Genomic DNA, 23,994 nt, shown 5'->3' with positions numbered 1-23,994 from the left:
CCCCCAAACCCAACGGTGGGACGAAGAAGACACAGCCCTGGATGGTAAAGTGGTGCAATTAATTTGAATATTAAATATCCAAATGCGTAACCAACGTTTCGGTTCCCACAGGGACCTTCACCAGGGCGCTGTATTTCCTTCATCATCTCGCCGCTGGGTTTGGGTGACGTATTTCTATATTTATTCAATTGCGTATGAGACGCGCACCTGCCAAAGTTTGACTCTTATGCTCTTTTGAGGTTGCATATGTCATGAAATGTTTTGAGTCTACATATTTATAAAAAACATAACAAAGGGAGAGGCACACCATGAATATGCAACAATATGTATATTTCCACTTTAACCCGATTGTGTCCATCTTAAAATAGTGAGATATCACAGACAAGTTGACACGCTCACTTATTTTCTCAGTATTCGTGGTTTCCACAGTAGAATTTTTCCTCCCGGGGTCCTTTGGGGAAAGACCCAGCCTCATGTCACCATTGGATTTGCTCTACACCAGGGATGGCCAACTCCAGTCCTCAAGAGCCATGAACAGGCCAGAAATTGCGGGATATCCCTACTTTAGCACAGGTGGCTCAACCTGTGCTGAAGCAGGGATATCCTGAACATTTGGAAGGCTTGTTGGTGGCCCTTGAGGACTGGCGTTGCCCACTCCTGCTCTACACCACAGCCAATGAAAACACCCAGGTAAGTAACGCAAGTTTCATAGTGTAAGACAGGCCCAGAAGCTTTACTGCAAACCCCCCACCACATTCCATGCAATGCGGAGCCTCTGAAGGGTCCATCCTACGTCAGGTACGAATGCTGCAGAGCAGGGATGTGAAAGCAGTGCCCATATTTAAACAGGACCATCAAGAGTTATTTTAGCTCTGTGTTTCTCCAAGACTGCCGATTGGACTAAAAATAAATCAGTGCTTCCCAACTCCAGTCCTCACGTACCCCGAACCAGTCCAGGTTTTAAGAATATCCTCACATTAGCTCAATCGTTTTGATCGAACTGCCTATGCTCAAGCAGGGATATCCCTAAAACCTGGACTGGCAGGGGTGCTTGTAGACTGGTAAGGGTCCTTGTGGACTGGTAGGGGTCCTTGTGGACTGGAGTTGGGAAACACTGGGCTAAATGATGAGATATTGTTGCGTAGTCTCAGTGAGGTTGGCAGGTTGCTCACCTCAGTAGTTGCTAATGGAAGATCATTGACCAACATCCGATCGGAAGGATGGACGGCGATATATTTCCTGACTGGCTGCTTTAACACGGACATCATGAACAACACATTTTGAAATCTTTCTGGAATTCCCCATTTTTTTTACGGAGCGCACCAACATAATGTCAGGTGATGGAATAGCCGCCATTTCAAGATGCAGGACACCTGCGGTGGAGCCGCCTGCAATGGGATCTATGGATGGAGGTTAGCGGCAGAAAGTAACAGCCGGAGTGTGAATGGGGAGATGGGCAGTTGGCGGCAAAACCCTGGACAGAGCGAGAGAGCAGCAGAGAGGAGACGGTAATGACCGTAAATATATAAAAACATGGATGGGGAAGGAGAAGGCCAAGCTAACTGTCCACTGAAGAGTCAAGAGCCCGGATGTACAAGAGAGGGATAGAGAGGGTCAGGAAACGACAGGACAGTCATCAACAGGGCCATTAATGGACCCCGAGTGACGGAATTTACTGGGATCTGAGCAATAGAGGGATAGTGTGAAGTTACAGTTATACTGCACTTACTAGCCGTTTACTTATTAGAAACATATATAGTTTTTTTTTTAAATATATATTCAAAATGCCCTTGATTAAAAAGTAAAGTTAAAAGACTATTTTTGTTTTGGGTAATGGAGGCGCAGAACCGGTAATCTGAACATAAAAACGCACACGCACACGCTTTAAATCTTTCTAGATTTCATTTTTAAAGCAGCAGCCACACTTAATGTAGTCTATTTAACAAATATCCACATTATTACAATCACACGCAACAGTTTCCCCTTGTTACCGGGTGATAACTCAGGTTTTATTTCTTAACACTCGTGTCGGAAGGGCCTTTTTAGTAGCTGTAAGGGCCACAGAAGTTATATTACCCTAGTAGCTGTAAGGGCCACAGAAGCTATATTACCCTAGTAGCTGTAAGGGCCACGGAAGTTATATTATCCTAGCAGCTGTAAGGGCCACGGAAGACACCTGGATAAGGTCTCCGGATGCGACAAATTGTACCACGCCAATCCATGGTTGAGGTATGACAGTACCAAGGGATACGGAGCACCGTTACCATATTTTATTAAGGGAAGGACGACTCCTTTAGAAATGCCCCCTCCTCCGTTAGTGCTTTTATAGTTTAAGGTACTTCAGTCCCATTCGAAGGGTTTTGTCTCTCCATCACCGAGGCCGGGTCTGCTCAACTGTAACAGCCCTTAAACGCAATGGCAGACACGTTCAAAGGCGTTCGGGGCGCTGGCAGAGAATGAAGACCACGGAAGGCCCATCTCTCCCCACAGGCAGAGGAGGCAGAGGAGGCAGAGGAGGCACAGGAGGCAGAGGAGGCACAGGAGCTGGAAGATTCATTTGTAGCTAGGAAAATATCAGAAACAGTACAGAATAAAAACTAAAACAAAGAAACCGTGGATCACTTCCAAACCCCCCCCCCCACCAAAAAAGGACCACCACAGAAAGGTAGCTGTTTGCCACTTTAAAACATGATCCAGCTCGTAGGGGGTCTGCTGCGCGTTTGTAAATAGCGCACAGCGACGGCGCGGTATCCCGGTGCGGTGTTATTGTACCGCTGCCCAAGACGCCTCGTCCTTGTTGCCTAGTTCAGGGGGTGCTGAACTCAAGTCCTCAAGACCAAAAACCCAACAGGTCAGGTTTTAAGGATTAATGATATCCCAGCTTCAGCACAGGTGGCTCAGTCGAAGACTTTTAGTCGAAGACTGAGCCACTGATTGAGCCATCTGTGCTGATGCAGGGACTCATTGAGCCACCGGTGCTGGGACCGATTGAGCCACCTGTGCTGAAGCAGGGATATCCTTAAAACCTGACCTGTTGGTGGCCCTTGAATACTGGAGTTCAGCACCCCATACCTAGTTGATAAAATTACCTAGAATGTTAACACATGGGCTCACCTCCCCAATTCCTCAGTATAGCTGGGTATTTCTGCACAGCACTAAGCAACAGGGCGACAAAAATAACGCCCGCTCTTTGGCCCGACAAGGTCTTTGACACGGATGGAAATGTTCCAAAATCCCATTCATTTTCCGTAAACACAAAATCACATGTTTCCTATATAAAATAAGACTGAGGTGTCCATGAACTCGTACCAAACGCAGCGTCCTTTACTAAAAAATGAAGGATTCTGGGGGATCCTGACTTTGCCCGGCAAAGCTTTTCCTTACCCAGGCTCCGCACACGTAAACAGAAGTCCCAATTAATACCGAGTATGGTTGTAGTACGGGAGTATTGTAATGTATGCAATGTCCCATTGAAAAAAAGGCCCCCGGTGGGTAATACCTACGTATATTTATCTATAAAAGTAACACAATGTGGTGTGGAGAGGACGCTCGCGGATATGGTGTCTTGTGCAATTCCATAGGGCACAAGGGCTTGAATTTGCATAGCGCCTTCCAACTCGAAGGCCCAATTGAAGGCATCCGTGCAGCCACCTCTGGAGTGCAATCCTCGCAGGACGTCACTGACACACGGCAGCTTCCCCCTGGCAACGGGCACACATGGACAAGGTTGCTGCTCAAGCATTGGTACCCAAGTACCAACTTGCCCTTGTTTAAGGCTTGGTGATGATCGGCTTCACTTCCACGCAATCCTTTTCTCTGCAAGTAATAAATAAGTGTTCAGCAGAACATGTTCCATCCAACGACCCACTGCAGGACCACGGGGCCCCTCTGCCCTGCCCAGCTGCATGGCCTATGCTGTGCCAGTCACTGCCAAGCTTCTTGGAGTTGGCTGCCCATCATTCGTCTGACCGTCCCCGCAGAATTCAGGGCGACAGAGGTTCCAGCACCTCTCATTTTTAATTAAAGAACCGCAAGCCAATATTCTGTAGCAGACGCACCCGCAGGACAGCTACACATCCAATACGTATCCGCCAACCGGCTTCCAACGAGAACCTGCTAAAAAAAGGCTTTCTTAGGGTTTCTCCATTGCAGGCGCTGCAAATTAACTGCACAAAGAGGACCCAGGAAATTCAAAGTCAGGCTCGCTCTCACAGAGATTACTGGGAGCCCGCAACACACTTACTGGCCACTAAAAATCTGAATCCATATCCATTAGTTCTGCGTCCATGAGGTTAGCCCTGGAGTGCATTGGGGCCACCTCTGCTCTTCTAGTTTGAGTTCTTGCACCATAAGAGGGGTGCCCCATGAGCTGGGAGTGGGGGTTTCCGTTTGAGTACCGGAACACGCCGTCGCGCCTGGGAGGGGAGATAAATCGAACGCTGCTCTGATCTGCAAGGGAGGTCTCATCGGTGGAGTAAGGATGGGACATCAAGTTGGTATGGGAGTATCTTTTGTATCCGAGGTGATTATCTGTGCTCTCTCGAGGATATAAACCTTCTTGGAAAGGGGGCCACTTCCTGGTGTCTCCGTAGGATCCTGGCAAAGTCTCCTCCAGTACCTGAGGCTGCCTTGACCTAGCGACCAAGCTGGTCTTTCCGGGCAGCTTCGGAAGGCGCGGCACTGCAGTGGAAGCACGGACAGGAAAATGGTCCATGCCGGCACTCTCCTCCAAGGGTTGAATTTCTTTCTTCATCCTCCTCCTCTTCTTCTTCTTGCCTGCCTTGTTCTCCATCCCGGGAGGAATGTCTGTATCCACCAGCCACATGTTGTCCCTCTCTTCCGGAGGCACTGAAAGAAGAGAAAGCTATTGGCAGACGCTCATATGCGTGAGGTCGTTCTCATGCTTCAGTATTTCACATTTATACAACTTAGAAGTTAGGACTTTCCCTAGCTTACCCGGACATGGGCTAGCTTATACTTTGGCCAATGAAATCCCAATTTAAATTAAATATTAGATCAGTTTAGGATGTGCAGGCATTAATGCAGGATGTTGCAAGTAATGGGAAATGGTAATAATGATGAAATATTGGGGTTTTAGGGAATTTTGATGTGCATTGACACTTATATGTGTTGGGACTGGATGTCCCCAGTATAGAAGCACCGCAGCCATACGGTACAACGAGAAGGTCACTGGTTCTGAATAAATGTCATGTTATTAAAGAACTGGGTACTTAAACATGGCCCGGGGGCAAGTTCTTGCCAAAAAGACTAATAAGTAACAGCGACATCATCATTGATCGTCACTGGAAAGAAGATAAACCATCGATTACAAGGACATCCATAAAGCCATTTGAGCTCAATGTCACACTGGAGTAGCCGGGAGCGTCTTAGTTAAGATGTAGCCAGCTTCAGTTGTGTTTCTGGTGTGATATTTGAGTATATCTCAATATATTGCCCCAACATTGCCATTGAATCTAATAGAATAATTGGGTTATTATTGGAGCCCACTGGATACCTCTATAATTATCTTTGTGGGATTAGGACTGTAAGGGAGAGGACATCTCAGGCTCTAAAAACTAGATTTTGAGATGTACAAGGTATGGGCTTGCACCATATGAGGAACCACTAAAGATTCATATTTAAAGCTGGCGCATAGATGGGAAAAATAAATAGAATGTTACCAGGAGATGCTACAGGAGTAACAGAGACATCTTGCGGTAAAATTGCTCCTCTCCTGGCCACCATCTTGGTGACGTGCTGTGCCCACGCTGACGACATGTCAGCTGATGGCTCGTTGATCTCAAAGTTTAGGCCGGCTGAGGATAAAGAGAGAGAGACTGATATTTTAAAAACTGGTATTTTATATTTAATGTTCTAGAAACCATGAATGTGTGTGAGAAATGTATATCTGTGCTTAAAATATAATACCTCTAGCCATCAGCAGAGATTAGAGTTGGCCCCTATTCCTCAAAGCCAGAAATCCTGGAGAATGGCACTAGACAGGTATGCCCCCTTTCTCCAATTCTGTTTGCCTTGGTGATCCAAATACTGGCAATAGCAATTCGTAATAACCCCGATACCTTGTGAGTTGACACTACCCCAAAATCTACTTACACTCAATTTACAATCTCTATCCCCTTGATTTCTTTACCAAGTGTATTTTTTGGACTTGAAAAATTTGGCAATCTTTCGGGGTTTAAAATCTTCCCACATTGAGACGTGATTTGGGCTGAATTGTAATTTTAAATGGAAGTCACACTTCTTAAAATATTTAGGTACACAGCATCTCCAGGTCCTATCAAGATCTGTATGAGGTTGACTCCTTTTGAATCATTTTAATACTCAAGGAAAGCTCTTTGCTATATTACAGGACAAGGCAAAAGATGGGTTTACGTGGAGTTTGCCACATGATCTGTGGGTGTCGCTCTCCTAAAATGATTAGGAGGATATCTGAGAGAATGCTGCTGTGTGCTCCTTTAGGAGATTGATTAAAGAAAAGCTGTACAAATTGATATGCAGATGGTATCTAACCCCAGAAAAGCTTAATCATTTCCATAGCACAGCAGAATGAATTCAGAACCTCTTCAGCTCACATCTGCGTCGCCCCAACAGAAAGGGTTCCAAAAGAGCTGCTCCCCTCTGCACAGAAACAGCGTGCCAAGGGTTAACATCTGGCAATGCTTGCAATGTTTTGACAGGCCCCCCTCCCCCCATCTTGCAATTTGTATTGCCCTGGACTACAGAACTTGCACAGCAGAATTCAGTCAGAACCTCTTCAGCCCACATCTGCATCGCCCCAAAAGGAGGACGTCTGAAAGAGTTCCCCAAGAATCCAAAACCTTCTCATTCCTCTGTACCCTACGCTTCCACTCACCCGTCCTTATAGATTGTAAGCTCCTCGGGGCAGGGCCCTTCTTACCTACTGTAACAATGTATGTTAATGTTTGTTATTTGGTTCTTGTTTCGTCCTCCAACCGTATTGTACCGCACTACGGAATATGTTGGAGCATTAAAAATAAACGATAATAATAACAGTGCCAGACTGGTTCCCTCGTACACATGTGGTGGGAAAGTCCCAAAAGTGTCTCCCTTTGGAATAAGGTTTATAAATGGATTTCGGGCACTCTGCACTCCAGAGTCCACATGGACTCAAAGTCCACCTTCTAGGCCTACCTGTAGTTGGTCTACACAGATGGAAAATAATCATATTATCGTGGCTATTTGGTTTGCGAATGGAAAACACAAAATGCACCTTCTATTAGACGGGTGGTTTGCAGAATACAGTTTGCTGTGCTAATAGACAACCTGGACTTAGTATCTCATCGGTTCTCTTGGAAAATGTAATAAGATCTGGGGACTCGGACTTCTCTCCAAACTTTTTGGGACGTGCTGCATTTTCAGATAACGGCTTCCAAGCCCATGTTGTTCCATCTAAACTATCCAAGCGTTAGCATGTCGCTATGTGTCGGGAACAGGCCAGAAAAAACGTTCTCTTGAAATTAGCTCAAAATGATTTTACGGCAGAGACTATTTAATAATAAAGATGGCGTAGGATCACAAGCGGACATTATTACAGCCTCCTATCTGGACCCCTTAGAAACAACTTAACAGACAGATTTATTATAAATCCTTCTTCCTGGTAATGTACAGGTTATAAAGCATTTATATTAGTGTTAGGACCCATGATATGTGGTCTGCCTTGGAGGGGCTCAAGGGCTTACGACACTTTGGCCAAAGAGTTAAACTAAAAGACCATTTTATTCAAAAGATATATATATATATATATAGGCACTGTACTGTGTATTTGTGTCAATGGATGAAGCACTGGGCTCTGTCTGTGTTTTATGTTTTGTCTCTGATTTTAAATATATCCACAGACCCCAATGTATGCCCGGACTACACAACATTTTAGCAGCGCAGTGGGCGGCGTGTCCTTACCCACTGGTCCTTCGTGAGACACGGTGTGCAGGCTGAAGGACAGCTCCTTCTCAGGGTTGTTGAGCAGTTCCTTCCGCTTAGAGAACGCCTTGGCGATCATCTTACTCTTCTTGATCCTCTTCGGCTCATCATCGCTGCGTCCCAGAATCCTGCAGGGGAGGGTCAGATAAAGGAGGCTGCGGTCGTACTGGAGGTAGGTCAACACCAAAACCACTGGAAGCGACGCTCGACAAACACTTACAACAGAGGATTGACAGCGCAAAGGTCTGCGGATCAAAGGGGGCGCACCCACTGCTGTCCTATCTTCTTTATCGCCACACGGGCGTTTGCAATGCATGATTTTGCCTTTTATGGTGTGTGCGTGTATGAAGACAAATATATATAAATAAATATATAAATGAGAGAGAGGCTCCTATTATGTATATATAAATATATGTGTATTTATATTTAAAACAAATCAGTGATGGCAGTTTATTTTTAAAGAAAAAGTTAATTGTTGCAACTCCCTATTTTTACAGTATACATGTTGCTTAAATTCTTCTATAACTCGTCCAAAGAGCTTTGCCCCAATTATTTTTTAACCAGGCACAGTACCACTACATTTTAAGTGACTACATTCTATAAATAGAACTTGAAGAAAAGACCGTAATGGTCTAATTACAGTATCTGCACCAGGTAATTACCTTTTCTTCAAGTTGGATATTTATTTGTATTTAGCACAGACACCCTCTGTAGGATCCTTAATACTGAGCGCGCAGCCAGCTCCCAAATGCAATATATATATACTGTATATATATTTATATTTTAGAGAGAGCGAGAGAGGTTTTTTTTCTCAGTTTTAGGAAAAGTTACCCCGTGGAACCCCCCTCCCTGCAGATCCACACCCCGTTACAGTAACCGCTCGTTAACTTGGCTAACCCCCTTTGTTACGTTGTGTTTGTCTGTCTTGGACGAATCCCTTTATCTTCCTGGGACTTAGGATCCAAATATTAGATTCTAAATTACTTGGGGCAAAGGGCCCAACCAGTCCAACACGAGAATGAATGTATAAGTTACACAATATTGCCATTAATAAGTATAATAATATTACAGTAGCGATCCTGCTAGGCAAAGTACACTGCATCACATCCCCCTCTTGCAGTGAAAGGGTTATGGCGGGGTGGTGGTTGCGGTGTAAAACCCAGGAGGACAGTGTGGGCCTCACCTGCACCAGGCCCTCTTCCAGATGACGATGGTGGCCTTGGTCCACACCCAGGTGCTCATGGCAATGCCCGTGCCAAACATGGCAAAGAGGTTAATCTTCTCCACCAGGAGGCTGGGCCTGTTCTTGATCTCGCACTCGGGGATCGGCTTGTTGGTCTGGACTGCAATGGTCACATTGGCTTCACATCTGCAGGACGGCATGAGGTCAGTTCTAAGGAAGCCTGTGAGGTCCACCTGGGAACCTCAGGAAGCCACTGAACCAAGTGATCACATCTGCACCAAGCAAGCTCTTGCACACACTGACAGAAGGGAATAGGGTTAGGGGAATCAGACTCTTGGTCAATAAGAGGGGGTCTCACGCATGGGATTGGAAGGGGGTGAAGTTGAGGTTTTGTTAGGCCGCGTACATGTTTAGTGCTTGCGGGCGGAGGCGCGCTTCCGCTCGGCACTGAGCCCCTACAGCCGCAATGAGAGCGGCTTTAGTAGGGGCTCGCCTACGCTTCCGCGCGCTTGCGGAAGCATAGGTCTTAGGGAAATTTTACATTTCCCCGCTTGCCGGCACGCAGGGCCGGTTACGTGAGCGGTTCGCCCAATGATGGCGAACCAGCTCCGTGACGTCACTGGCCCGCCCGCCGACACCCCCCCGGACGGCACTCTGTCTAAGGCCAGGGAAAGCACCCGCTTTCCCTGAGCTTCAGCGCGCCTCCGCACGCCAGCAGGAACCCTGGCCGAGGCCTCACCCTTGTGAGATCTGTATGCATTGACGTGCATGTGAGGGTCAGTTTTAATACGTTATGATCAGAAAAAATGTTTACCACCAGTATATGTAAATGTAACTAATAAAAGCTATTTTATAGAGTTCATTAATTAAGATCTTAAAGTGCATTAAACAGGGTGTCGCTCTTTAATGTCATAGTTGTATCACCTTCCCTTATCTGCACTTCCTTACTGGTGGGTAATAGGGTTGAGGCGCATGAATGGGATAATATACACTTAGGGTTTTTTGGGAGTGGAACCATTTGGGTATGAGGTTGTCTGTGACAAACCCTATCTTTGGTTATAACTGCCCGGGATAGGTAAGGAAGCTCAGGATTTGTGCACTGTGCAGCTTGGTTATAGGGCTCTCTCATTTAATCAATTAGTGTTTGCTTAGTTATAGGGCTCCCTCATTTAATCAATTAGTGTTTGCTTGGTTATAGGGCTCCCTCATTTAATCAATTAGTGTTTGTTTGGCTATAGGGCTCCCTCATTTAATCAATTAGTGTTTGTTTGGCTATAGGGCTCTCTCATTCCATCAGTTAGTGTTTGCTTGGTATAAAGAAGTGAAGGAGTTAACTCCCTGTACAAGGCAGGAAACTACACACTGGTGTCAGGTTTCCTACCAGAGCTGCCTGAGGTGTGTGACATGAACTGAGTAAACAGGGTTTAAAAGACAGGAAGTGAGCACCTGTCAGTCCCTGTTGGAGTCTCTGTTAGAGTTCCTGTTCCGCAAGTGAAGAGGGTCACAGAGGATTGACTGTGACCCCGCAGGGATCCAGGCTTCTTGTTCACCAGAAGGATTTGCCTGGGAACAGTGGGGAACCCAAAGCCCCGCACCGCAAGGAAGCCTGCACAGAAATAGGGCAAGAGACTTCCTGGGAGCAGCAGGACTGCAACGCCTGCATCTGAAGTTTGCCTGGAGAAACCGGAGACGCCGGACCAGCATACTAAGACTTTCATATTCATTGTTCCGTGATAGTTTGTGTGTTTTGGATTGGGAACTGGTCTATCCAGCCAGTCAGATAGTTAGAGCCTGTACTGTTTATTTAGTCTCCAAAGTGGAGTAGGCTTTCTTTTTATGCTTTGCGTTTTGCCTTAAAGTGTGCCCAATGTTTTGTTGTTGCTTGTGGAGAAATAGACCACTCAATGTTTTGGTTCACCCTAAAATGCATGTATGTGGACTCATAACTGACCTCGCCTACAGGCCGCTCCGTCACACTTGGTTATAGGGCTCTCTCATTACATCAGTTAGTATTTGCGTGGTTATAGGTTCCCTCACTACAGTGTTTGCACTAAATGCACTAAATGTAAGAAACTTCTGTACCAACCTTCTTAAAAAGGGGTAATCCCTCCAAAAAACTAAGTAGTGGTATGATTAATGGGTTAAATGTAAGTTGATGCTTTAAAAATCTTTGGACGACAGCACAAAGATGTCCGGAGTCGCAGCTAGCAACAGATCTCGCCGCCCTTTGTAAAAATGTCAACTGATCTCCCCCATAAATTGTGGTTGAATGGAACATTCTTAGTGCTGCTGCGTGAGGACACAGGCTCAGGATATCCATGACAACCGCCTGAGCCAATGAGTGCGCTCCATTTCTGAAAGTTCCATATGGCAATAATTGACAAGGTGACATTTTGTGAGCTGCGCTGAATGCAGCGTTCTGATTGGCCAGTTTACAACAATACTCACAGAACATATTCCCGGAAGCTTCTCTCCCACTCCGCCTGGTTGAAAAAATCATAGAAATGGCAGCCAAAGGTGATCAGCACGAAGCCGAAGGCCAAAAATCCAAATATTCCTATAAAGAAAGAAGAGTCGGTATGAAACCTTACAGCCATGTAATACCTTCATTAAAATTATTCTACGGATACAGCCTCCAGGATCCCCTCATCGTCCCCCCCCCCCCCCCCCACCCCTCTGTGCCTTGCGCGCAGTCCGGTATGTCACGTCTGTCCCATTAGTGTGTCTTTACATGTGGTTTGTCTAGTCTTTAAGTCGTCATGTGTCTAAGAAATTGCACAGCAGATATCTAAAAAAGTTCATGGCTGGAGCAGCGTTCCTACTGAACGCAGGAAGAGGTTCTGCAGAGATTCCAATGTTGCAGTGATCAGGGCCGAGTTTCAGATCTTCTGAGTTCCAGAAGATTCATATATGTTATTTTCTCAGCAATACTTCACAGTGAAGTATGTGATCAAGCAGCCACCCCACAAATGTATTTTTTTCTTCTTCAGGGTTTGAACCGGGGAAGTCCACCGGAGTTAAACCGGGCATTTAAAAACAGCCATCCAATAGGAAGCCGCAATCAATGATATCGCTGCTTCCTATTGGCCCGCGAGATTTGGAAGTCATCGTGGATTCCCAAAAAGGGGAGGAGAATACCGGTAACGAAACCGGTTAGTATCTCGGGGACACAGCGCGGTTCAGTTCCCGCGAGATCTTCCGGTTCCAATGCCACAAGAAATAAAAGAAAGGGTAGGTGGGATTAAACTGCAGGTCCACGTAACTGACCACGCCCGGAGAGAGAAGAAAGGAATGTTACCTAGTCGTAGCATCGTCTCATTGATTTTGCTGGCTGCTTTCTCGCTCAGGAGGCCGGGGTGCTTGCTCTTGATGGAAAACAAAGTCATCACGCCTGCAAAATGAACGCGAGATGACACAATCCGTCAGACTGATCAGAGCACGAGGCAGGTCGGGCTCCCTGTGTGCATGGCACGCAAAAGAGAGTGCAAGTTCCTCAGAACAGAGATTTCTTGCTATATTATATTGAGAAAGGAGTGCTACTTACACGACATTCCCCCATTTTAATCGTTTTGTTACTAGAGAGGATACTGGCAGAAAAGGGTTAACGTTTCCCAAGGTAAAGCTTAATTAGGTTGGTCCTACAATGTGGCCCATATTTACTAAGCACCGTTTTGACAGGAGACCCCCTTCTGGTGACGGGGGACTGGGGAGGCGCATCGGAGCTTAGTTAAATCAAGGCCTCATAAACTGGGATGTTACCGGAAACGTTAACTTCCCAGAGTTAACGCTGTAGTCACAGTGCCAATTATATGCCAGTCCAACGGACGGACGGCGTGTGATTAGAACGCCGCACTATCTACCAAATAATGTGACGTTACTCTATGCAAGTCCTGGCGTTCCTCTGATCCAGACTCTGAAATAGGGCTTTTGCTGGAGTGGGGGGACAGAGGAGAGGGGAAACAATGCCGGAAAATAACGAGATGTTATTTAAATCATGTCTGTGGCATTACACCGATGCAGAAACTGCCAAAGCGCTATTGCACGGGCTAAATGGGTGTAATGCCAAGCTCAGAGGGCATTTAAATAACGGAACGCTGAAGTTCGCATGAACCTTAACGGACTGTAGTGGCTAGGCGGAGATATGACAATGCCTCACTTGTATGGAATTGGCATGCCGCTATTAATAACGTATGCTCTTTACAGCAGAAAACATGGCTTCATACTACGTTTATTGTCCTTTGACAGCGTTCACTTAAGGTTTAGCGCACCTAGGCCTGGAGTGGCCAACTCCAGCATACAAGGGCCTCCAGCAGGTCCGGTTTTGAGGATATCCCAGCTTCAGCACAGGTGGTTCACTCACAGACTGAGCCACTGATTGAGCCATCTGTGCTGAAGCAGGAACTAATTGAGACACCGGTGCTGAAGCAGGGATATCCTTAGAACCTGACCTGTTGGTGGCCCATGATGACTGAAGTTGGCCACTACCGACCTAGACCAGGGGTCTCCAAACTCGGTCCTCAAGAGCCCCGCACACAGGCCGGCTTTTATGGATATCCCTGTTTCAGCACAGGTGGCTCAATCAGTGGCCCATTCAAGCACTGAGCCACCTGCGCTGAAACAGGGATATCCATAAAAGCCAGCCTGTGCGCGGGGCTCTTGAGGACCGAGTTTGGAGGCCCCTGACCTAGACCATTGACTTGAATGGCCCGTGGGATGTCAACATCGAAACAACCATCTCTAAAGAGATGAGCTCCTTCCAGATGCTCCCCCCGATAACGTTACCTCCACGGCGAGTTACCCCCGATAACGTTACCTCCACGGCGAGTTACCCCCGATAACGTTACCTCCACGGCGAGTTACCCCCGATAACGTTACCTCCACGGCGAGTTACCCCCGATAACATCACCTCCACGGCGAGTTACCCCCGATAACGTTACCTCCACGGTGAGTTACCCCCGATAACGTTACCTCCACGGCGAGTTACCCCCGATAAGTTACCTCCACGGCGAGTTACCCCCGATAACGTTACCTCCACGGCGAGTTACCCCCGATAACGTTACCTCCACGGCGAGTTACCCCCGATAACGTTACCTCCACGGCGAGTTACCCCCGATGACTTCATCTCCACGGCGAGTTACCCCCGATAACGTTACCTCCACGACGAGTTACCCCCGATAACGTTACCTCCACGGCGAGTTACCCCCGATGACTTCATCTCCACGGCGAGTTACCCCCGATAACGTTACCTCCACGGTGAGTTACCCCCGATAACGTTACCTCCACGGCGAGTTACCCCCGATAACGTTACCTCCACGGCGAGTTACCCCCGATAACGTTACCTCCACGGTGAGTTACCCCCGATAACGTTACCTCCACGGCGAGTTACCCCCGATAACGTTACCTCCACGGCGAGTTACCCCCGATAACGTTACCTCCACGGCGAGTTACCCCCGATAACGTTATCTCCACGGCGAGTTACCCCCAATAACGTTACCTCCACGACGAGTTACCCCAGATGACTTCATCTCCACGGCGAGTTACCCCCGATAACGTTACCTCCACGACGAGTTACCCCCGATAACGTTACCTCCACGGCGAGTTACCCCCGATAACGTTACCTCCACAGCGAGTTACCCCCGATAACGTTACCTCCACGGCGAGTTACCCCCGATAACGTTACCTCCACGACGAGTTACCCCCGATAACGTTAACTCCACAGCGAGTTACCCCCGATAACGTTACCTCCACGGCGAGTTACCCCCGATAACGTTACCTCCACGACGAGTTACCCCCGATAACGTTACCTCCACGACGAGTTACCCCCGATAACGTTACCTCCACGACGAGTTACCCCCGATAACGTTACCTCCACGACGAGTTACCCCCGATAACGTTACCTCCACGGCGAGTTACCCCCGATAACGTTACCTCCACGGCGAGTTACTCCCGATAACGTTACCTCCACGGCGAGTTACCCCCGATAACGTTACCTCCACGGCGAGTTACCCCCGATAACGTTACCTCCACGGCGAGTTACCCCCGATAACGTTACCTCCACGACGAGTTACCCCCGATAACGTTACCTCCACGACGAGTTACCCCCGATAACGTTACCTCCACGGCGAGTTACCCCCGATAACGTTACCTCCACGGCGAGTTACCCCCGATAACGTTACCTCCACGACGAGTTACCCCCGATAACGTTACCTCCACGACGAGTTACCCCCGATAACGTTACCTCCACGGCGAGTTACCCCCGATAACGTTACCTCCACGACGAGTTACCCCCGATAACGTTACCTCCACGGCGAGTTACCCCCGATAACGTTACCTCCACGGTGAGTTACCCCCGATAACGTTACCTCCACGGCGAGTTACCCCCGATAACGTTACCTCCACGGCGAGTTACCCCCGATAACGTTACCTCCACGGCGAGTTACCCCCGATAACGTTATCTCCACGGCGAGTTACCCCCAATAACGTTACCTCCACGACGAGTTACCCCAGATGACTTCATCTCCACGGCGAGTTACCCCCGATAACGTTACCTCCACGACGAGTTACCCCCGATAACGTTACCTCCACGGCGAGTTACCCCCGATAACGTTACCTCCACAGCGAGTTACCCCCGATAACGTTACCTCCACGGCGAGTTACCCCCGATAACGTTACCTCCACGACGAGTTACCCCCGATAACGTTAACTCCACAGCGAGTTACCCCCGATAACGTTACCTCCACGGCGAGTTACCCCCGATAACGTTACCTCCACGACGAGTTACCCCCGATAACGTTACCTCCACGACGAGTTACCCCCGATAACGTTACCTCCACGACGAGTTACCCCCGATAACGTTACCTCCACGACGAGTTACCCCCGATAACGTTACCTCCACGGCGAGTTACCCCCGATAACGTTACCTCCACGGCGAGTTACTCCCGATAACGTTACCTCCACGGCGAGTTACCCCCGATAACGTTACCTCCACGGCGAGTTACCCCCGATAACGTTACCTCCACGGCGAGTTACCCCCGATAACGTTACCTCCACGACGAGTTACCCCCGATAACGTTACCTCCACGACGAGTTACCCCCGATAACGTTACCTCCACGGCGAGTTACCCCCGATAACGTTACCTCCACGGCGAGTTACCCCCGATAACGTTACCTCCACGACGAGTTACCCCCGATAACGTTACCTCCACGACGAGTTACCCCCGATAACGTTACCTCCACGGCGAGTTACCCCCGATAACGTTACCTCCACGACGAGTTACCCCCGATAACGTTACCTCCACGGCGAGTTACCCCCGATAACGTTACCTCCACGGCGAGTTACCCCCGATAACGTTACCTCCACGACGAGTTACCCCCGATAACGTTACCTCCACGGCGAGTTACCCCCGATAACGTTACCTCCACGGCGAGTTACCCCCGATAACGTTACCTCCACTGCGAGTTACCCGCGTCTTGTGTGTTTCGGATAATCTTTTACAACCAACAAAAATGTATTACTGCCAATAGCGGTAAATTCTACCCTGTTCCAAACGCATTCATAGCGCGTCCACACTTCCGAAAAAGAACTTTGGCGCTTAAATAAAATGACAAAACGAGACACTGCGCCATTTTAATTGGACTTTGACCAATGCCAGCAGCTCACCTCGGATTAAGAAGTAACCCCCCACGACCAGCACCAGTCCGATAGGAGCCAGGACAAAGCCTGCCCTGTAACGGTAGTTCTTGTAGCCCACGAAACAGATGCCGCTCACCGAGTCCCCATCCACCTGTTGGAAGACAACCACGGACTGGTGATCATTATACGCCGAGTGGGCAGGAGCGCGGCCCTCCTGGCTACGTAACAAGGAGACCATGTCGGCATCCCTTCTTTTAAAGGGGTGGTACCCCTTGGGGCGAACGGAGGACACTCACCTATTCAATGGTAACAAGCAGAAATCCCACCCAGGGGGGTCCCCGGGTGCTGAAACAGGGTTCCCCGGGTGCTGAACCAGGGGGTCCCCGGGTGCTGAATCAGGGGGTCCCTGGGTGCTGAATCAGTGGGTCCCCGGGTGCTGAATCAGGGGGTCCCCGGGGGCTGAACCAGGGGGTCCTCGGGGGCTGAACAAGGGGGTCCTCGGGGGCTGAACCAGGGGGTCCCCGGGGGCTGAACCAGGGGGTCCCCAGGCGCTGAACCAGGGGGTCCCCGGGCACTGAAACAGGGGGTCCTCGGGTGCTGAATCATGGGGTCCCCGGGCGCTGAACCAGGGGGTCCCCGGGCGCTGAATCAGGGGGTCCCCGGGCGCTGAACCAGGGGGTCCCCGGGTGCTGAAACAGGGAGACCCCGGGTGCTGAACCAGGGGGTCCCCGGGTGCTGAAACAGGGGGTCCCCTTTGCTGAACCAGGGGGTCCTCTGGTGCTGAAACAGGGGGTCCCCGGGTGCTGAAACAGGGGGTCCCCGGGTGCTGAACCAGGGGGTCCCCGGGTGCTGAACCAGGGGGTCCCCGGGTGCTGAAACAGGGGGTCCCCGGGTGCTGAAACAGGGGGTCCTCTGGTGCTGAAACAGGGGGTCCCCGGGTGCTGAACCAGGGGGTCCTCTGGTGCTGAAACAGGGGGTCCCCGGGTGCTGAATCAGGGGGTCCCCGGGTGCAGCTCGATCAGTGTCTGTGCATATAAGGATGCACCCTGTCTGTTTTATGCAGTACTTGGACAGAGGAGGTGTAGCTCCCTCTTGTGGTCAATCAGATTATATTGTACACCTGGGGAGAGATAGCTGCTATGCAGCCAGTACCCACATACTCCCGATGTAAGCATATATCTGAGTCCCATATTTAGTGCTGGCATATTTAATCTGTTCCCCATGTGGGGTATAGATATCGCGCTTTGCCAAATAGGATGTGTTATAACATCTCCTTGTAGTGACCGATGGCCGCACACTCAACGCTTTCCCAGCCCTTAGAAACCCAACCCACCGGAGTAAGGAAGAGGAGGGGGGTGGAGGGAGAGAGGAGAGTAAGCCGTTGCCTGTCCGCAGAGAAAGTACTTGGTATATGCACATACTGGCTGCAGTTAACCCCGCGTGCGAACCTCCCTGCTAGTGGGCGCCTCTGAGCCCACATCCAGTTTTAAGCTGGCCAAAGTAGTTACCAAGTCATGAGCATGAATAACGAAAGAATAACGAAAACATAGCGCTGTGATGCAGGTGACCGTGACGTCATCACTACCCGACGAGCGTTTCGTTCTGACACGAACTTCTGCGGGGGGCCACAAATATTAATTTACCTGTTATTACCCAGAGTCCCTGGCTGCAGTGGGAGCACTGTATGCTATGAGATGATGTCCTGACCCCATCCCATAGCTCTCCCTAAAGCCTCAGATTGGCGCGGGTTACCTGAGCCACTGCAAGTATGGCGACCGTGAGGACGAAGGGCATGGACCAGGTGACCAGGTGGAAGTAGGAGGTCCTCCCGGAGAGGGGCTGGTAGGTGGTCCCCAGCGCCTTGAAGGAGGTGTGCCAGGCGTAGGTGAGCATGACGAACCAGGTGACCCCCGACATCATGGAGTAGTACACAATGACGAAGATGATGACGCAAGAGAGGGTTTCGTTGGAACTGCGGAGAGAGGGAAGAGCCGCCGGTAACAGAAATCCCTAACGCCGTCACTGCCGGGGGGCTACAGGGCAATCAGCTTCAGGATTACCAGCAAGGGGGAGCACCCAAACCCCCAAAATATGGTACAATAGAACAGGGGCGCTCCAGTCCTCAAGCCTCCCCGACAGGTCAGGTTTTCAGAATATCCCTGCTTCAGCACAGGTGGTTCAATCAGTCCCAGTTTCAGCACAGGTGGCTCAATCAGTCCCTGCTTCAGTCTTTGACTGAGCCTCTGAATGAGCCACCTGTGCTGAAGCAGGGATATCCTAAAAACCTGACCTGTTGGGGGGGGGGGGGGGGCTTGAGGACTGGAGTTGAGCCCCCCTTCCAATAGAAAAATATATCAAAGGCAAAAATGTTTCAAAAAAAGAAAGGATGTCAGCGCCTCCCACAGCTAATCCCAAAAAAGACACAGCTTCAAATAAAGCTGCTAAATACAGTACCCGGAGCAGCCAGCAGGGGGCAGTCCCCACATTGTGTAATAAAACTTATCCACGTGACACAATTTCCTTAAAAAAAATAATGTAACCACCCTAGAAGCCTGAACTTCAAAGAACCCCCCAAAATGTGTAAACAGCTTACCAGCGTCGTTGACATTTCCAGAAAGGTTGTAATCCTCAAAGTAACAACGCAGACTTATTTGTAGCTTTTCGGGGGAAAAAATTGGATGATTTCCCTTTTTTGGGGGATCGCCGAATTAACGCTCAGGGTCTAGATATCTTCGTCTTATTACAAGAGATTAGATACAGATTGTAGAGACGCTACAAGGCATTTGTTTCCAAGGAAAATGTTCAAAGTAAATATATATATATATATATATATATATATATATATATATATATGCAAATATAGCTGTATGCTCATCTGCATGTCTTAGGCAGGTCTGCAACCCCGCCTTTCCCCATTATCACCCAGCATACAGCACTTCCACTGCAGCAAGGGATTCTGGGAAATGACATGCAAATGAGCACACAGTGTCACTTTTTGCCTCAATAACCATTTTTAACATGGTTCCCTATAGGCTTAAGCTTGCTGCATGGTCACAGCTTTGAGCACAGCCAGGGTTAAGGTGCATACCCAGAAAACCACCCACAGACAGCTGTTTTGACCTTGATGGGTCTCATCAGTGTGGGGTTGATTTTACTGGGAATGCAAGAGAGGCTTATGGGATAGGCCAAACCATAATACTGAGTTAAGTTATGGTGAGTAAAAAAAGTGACAAAAACCCTCCACAGGAAAGCAAATATGCAAATATAGCTGTATGCTCATCTGCATGTCTTAGGCAGGTCTGCAACCCCGCCTTTCCCCATATATATATATATATATATATATAAGCTATACGATACCGTATGACCGAATATCAGAGGCAGCACTCCAGAAAGTAGTCAAAAAAAATTGTATTTAGTGTGACATATAAACCAACGTTTCGGTCCTCCACACGGGACCTTTCTCAAGGTATATATTTACGGTATCGTATAGCTTATTTGATTTATATAGGATTTGCACCTACCAATATCTACCTGACGGAGTGCCTTGTTCTCACTTATCCACTATATATATATATATATATTGACTTGTCTGATATTTTGCAAAGGTGCAAATGAGCCGTATACTTTTTCTTTATTTGAATTTCAAACCTGCGGCTTTAAACCTGCCCCCTTTGGTCCTAGGAGGGGCTCAGACTTTGTGCTAAGTGGCGGTTCCCTTCCTGCCTGACGATGTTCTGTAGCCCCTTGTAGAAATAAGGCGAATAGCGAGACTCACGTAGGCTCCCCGAGCCGCATGGTGCCGTCCCCGCGGCATACAATCTCCATGCGGGCGCCGTCCATAAACTGCGCCAGCCAGCCAATGCTGCCCACGAAGAAGCAGGCGTTCACGTAGAACAGGATCACGGCCGGGTAGCGGTTGGAGTTCTTCCAGTCGGAGAGGAAGGTGGCCTAATCGCGGGGAGAGGGGAACAGAGGCGAAAGAGGTCAGTCCGTTAGAAATCAGCACGGTGATATTAACCAACCCCCGCGCGTTATCTGGGCACGTACCGATCACCCTGGTCTGTAGCATGTTACTATAATACAGGCGAAGGATTTCTTGACCCCCACAAGCTTGTCCAAGTGAATATATCAATACTTACACCAAGCTTGGAGCTGCTTCTTCCTCTATATTTAGATTAGTTATCACAAATTGATGTTTTTTTTGCCCTTTTCCCACGCAACGGGGGGGGGGGGGGGGGTGGTGGGGGGGGGTTACGAGCATCCCTTATTCATTTGATGTTAAAATCTCCTTTCTGTTTTTGTTGGAATTCCTACTTGAACAAGCCGTCCTCAGAAAACACCGCGCTCTCTGCTGACCAGCACGACAAGCGCAGTGTTAGCTGCACGGCTCGCAAAGGATTTGTGCGAATATTTACCAAGCGGTACAGTGCCACGCAACACCGTACGGTGTATGGGCCACAGACTGCCTTCTAGCACGGGGAGGAGACCTGTGCCTCAGCACCACTGCGCAGTTAATACCGCCCACGATGCTAGAGCTGCTAACAGCAAACCTCAATCTGGTTTAAGGTAATTAAAGTTAAACTAGAAAATGATTTTCTTTATTTCCCAGCCACACGTGGAATTACTCGGGCACACCGTTCCAATATTCTTCTTCTTCTTCCCCGTGTCATTTAGTTTAAAGGACCAATCCACGCCGTTTTTTTTAGTCTTATATGTTGCTTTTTTTTTTAACATATGATTGATGCAGGGGGTCTGAACCCCAATACTTTCAGGTCAGGGGACCCCCCGCTTCCCGAGATACAGAGCTCCGAAGGGGGCGCCGGAATCTCGGCAACGTTTAAAAGCTCCCGCGTCACGCGGGCCAATAGGAAGCCGGACCTAGTGACGTCGCGGCTTCCTATTGGTCGCAGGAGTTTTGAAACTCTTGCCATTATATGAACCCCGCTAACTGAGCGGAGCGGCCCCCCGGTGCCCCCTACGAACAGAGGCGGGTTTCCCACTGGCCTGAGTAGGCTATAGCCTGAAGCTGCAATTTTTGGGGGAGCTTACCTTTTCCGGTGCGACCTCCTCCTGCAGCGTCACGTCGTCATGGCAACCCTCCGTCAAATGATGCCACGTCGTCACACGACGCAGTGTTGCCATGACAACGCAGCGGCACATGACCTTTTGACAACACGGAGTCACATGACGTCAATACGCTAGGGCAGAGGCCTACAACAGGTGGCAGACATGCAAGTCCGCCACTGCCTACGGAGCTAAGTATCTCCAGAAGCAGGGGGTCCCCAAAGCTGAAATTAAAGGGGTTCAGCTCTGGCGATCCCCTGTTTCACTCCCAAATGAAAAAAAAATTGCCTCTTTAAGACGATGGCTGATACCAACTTTCTTTCTTCTGTGTGTGTGATTATCAGACGAAAACCTGATCACACAATACGGTCTCTGCCATTCAGCAGTTGCACGCGACCACAGGACAATCACTCGTGTGCAAGCGGATCTTTGCAAGACACGTATAACCTGTTCTCAATTGTCTTCCAGCAACTCCACGGGACTAGAGATCGGCGCCCCCCCCCCGCGGCCTCCCGGGACTCACCAGCGTGAAGAAGGTGCAGAAGATGGTGACGGAGCTGAACACGGCGATGTAGGCGTGCATCTCGCGGTGCTCCTTCTCGGTGAACAGCGGGTTCTGGCACTGAATGCCGCACCCCTCGACGTCCTCGTACCAGCTCTTGGGGTTGTCGGTGCGGACCAGAGGCACCTCGCACTGCCCCGTGCTGTTAAACTTGATGTTCTGCACTTCGTTCTGCCGTGGGAACAATGAGATCAGTAAAAAAAATAACAGCGCCACCAATGGAGACATACTGTAGTATACGGCTCGGCACCTCAAACCCACCTTAGCAAACTTGACACCCTCTACAATTCAATTTGTCGTTTTGTTCTCCAATGCAACTACAACACACATCACTGCGAAATGCTCAAAGAACTAGATTGGTCATCACTCGAGTCTAGGCGCAAAGTTCACCTTTCACCTGTCTTACCTTTAAATTCTTCATGGGCAAGCTACCCAGCTACCTGAACAAGCTCCTCACCCCTACCACATGCAGCACCTATCACCTGAGATCAGACTCCAAAAGACTGTTCATGGCCCCAAGGCTCAACAAAGTATCCGGACGTTCCTCCTTCTCTTACCGTGCACCCCAAAACTGGAACAACCTACCAGAGACTCTCACATCCACCACCAGTCTAAGTTCTTTCAAATCTAAGGCTGTCTCACACTTTAACCTGGTCTGTAACTGTTTCATACGCTCATAATATATATTATCTTTAACTATGCACGCAATGTCTTGTATATAATGTATAACCTGCTCATTATGTAACTGTATTTGTAACCATGTATTATTTGTTTTACTCTGTGCCCAGGACATACTTGAAAACGAGAGGTAACGCTCAATGTATTACTTCCTGGTAAAATATTTTATAAATAATAATAATGTCACTGAAATCCAACCTAAAAACATGGCAATCAATATGTATTTATAGGAAATTTCTGAAATAAAACGTTTGATATATCCTGTTTCCTAGCAGGCATCGTGGATTTGTGATGTTAATCGTGCAGTTCCCCCTGGATGCCTGTTTATTACTATTTTATTGCTTCACAATACTGTACAGAAGGGTGTCCGTTCTCACCTCTCCATTTTTCTCTCTGCTGACTGATTTTGGCACTATTTAATTCTTAAAAATAGCGTTAAACAGAAATTAACATTGTCGTCGTCGCCCCCCCCCCCCCCCCCCCCATGTCCTCACTGGACTTCAAAGAGCCTCATCAGGGAACCTCTGAAAACTGTTTATTTAACAGGTCACTGGCCGGTGGAGCAAGTGACAATAAACTGCATTGGTTGTCCCGTGGAAACTCTACGGCAGGCTTCGGGCCTTCGAAAATACATCATAAATATAGAATTAAAAACAGCTTGAAAAAAAAAGAGATAAAAACAAAAAATTTGGAAAACTACTAAAAGAGGAATTTCATTGTGGCAGGGGCGCGGTTGCCCCTATAAATCAATGTTTTTATTTATTGCGCTGACTACCCGAGGATTTCGCAGCGTGGATCAATATGATGAGCGAGTGACGCTTCGCAGACCGTGGCTGCCATCGTGACAGCGGTGAAAGAACAGGCGGTAACGCAGCAAGTGTTTGGGTAAAATCAAAAGCAATTGTAGCGCCCCTC

At 48.6% G+C, this 23,994-nt stretch overlaps 1 protein-coding gene across 5 annotated transcripts in view; it reads right to left on the bottom strand.

Moving 5' to 3' along the window:
• Positions 1-2,255: 2,255 nt before the first annotated feature.
• Positions 2,256-23,994, bottom strand: part of SMO (smoothened, frizzled class receptor) — a 43,775-nt gene continuing 22,036 nt past the window's right edge. For all 5 annotated transcript variants that reach the window (XM_075599314.1, XM_075599316.1, XM_075599315.1 and 2 more), the window contains 10 exons: positions 22,363-22,572; positions 20,551-20,723; positions 18,528-18,747; positions 16,803-16,926; positions 12,441-12,533; positions 11,591-11,699; positions 9,143-9,328; positions 7,939-8,087; positions 5,682-5,816; positions 2,256-4,848 (listed from right to left, as the gene is read on the bottom strand). In XM_075599314.1, coding sequence (XP_075455429.1) covers positions 4,250-4,848; positions 5,682-5,816; positions 7,939-8,087; positions 9,143-9,328; positions 11,591-11,699; positions 12,441-12,533; positions 16,803-16,926; positions 18,528-18,747; positions 20,551-20,723; positions 22,363-22,572 — 1,998 coding nt within the window. In that variant the 3' untranslated portion in view covers positions 2,256-4,249. The remainder of the gene's footprint in view (positions 4,849-5,681; positions 5,817-7,938; positions 8,088-9,142; positions 9,329-11,590; positions 11,700-12,440; positions 12,534-16,802; positions 16,927-18,527; positions 18,748-20,550; positions 20,724-22,362; positions 22,573-23,994) is intronic.

Source organism: Ascaphus truei, chromosome 5, assembly GCF_040206685.1.
Source record: "Ascaphus truei isolate aAscTru1 chromosome 5, aAscTru1.hap1, whole genome shotgun sequence".
Lineage (NCBI taxonomy): Eukaryota > Metazoa > Chordata > Amphibia > Anura > Ascaphidae > Ascaphus > Ascaphus truei.
This window is presented reverse-complemented; position numbering and strand designations above follow the sequence as displayed.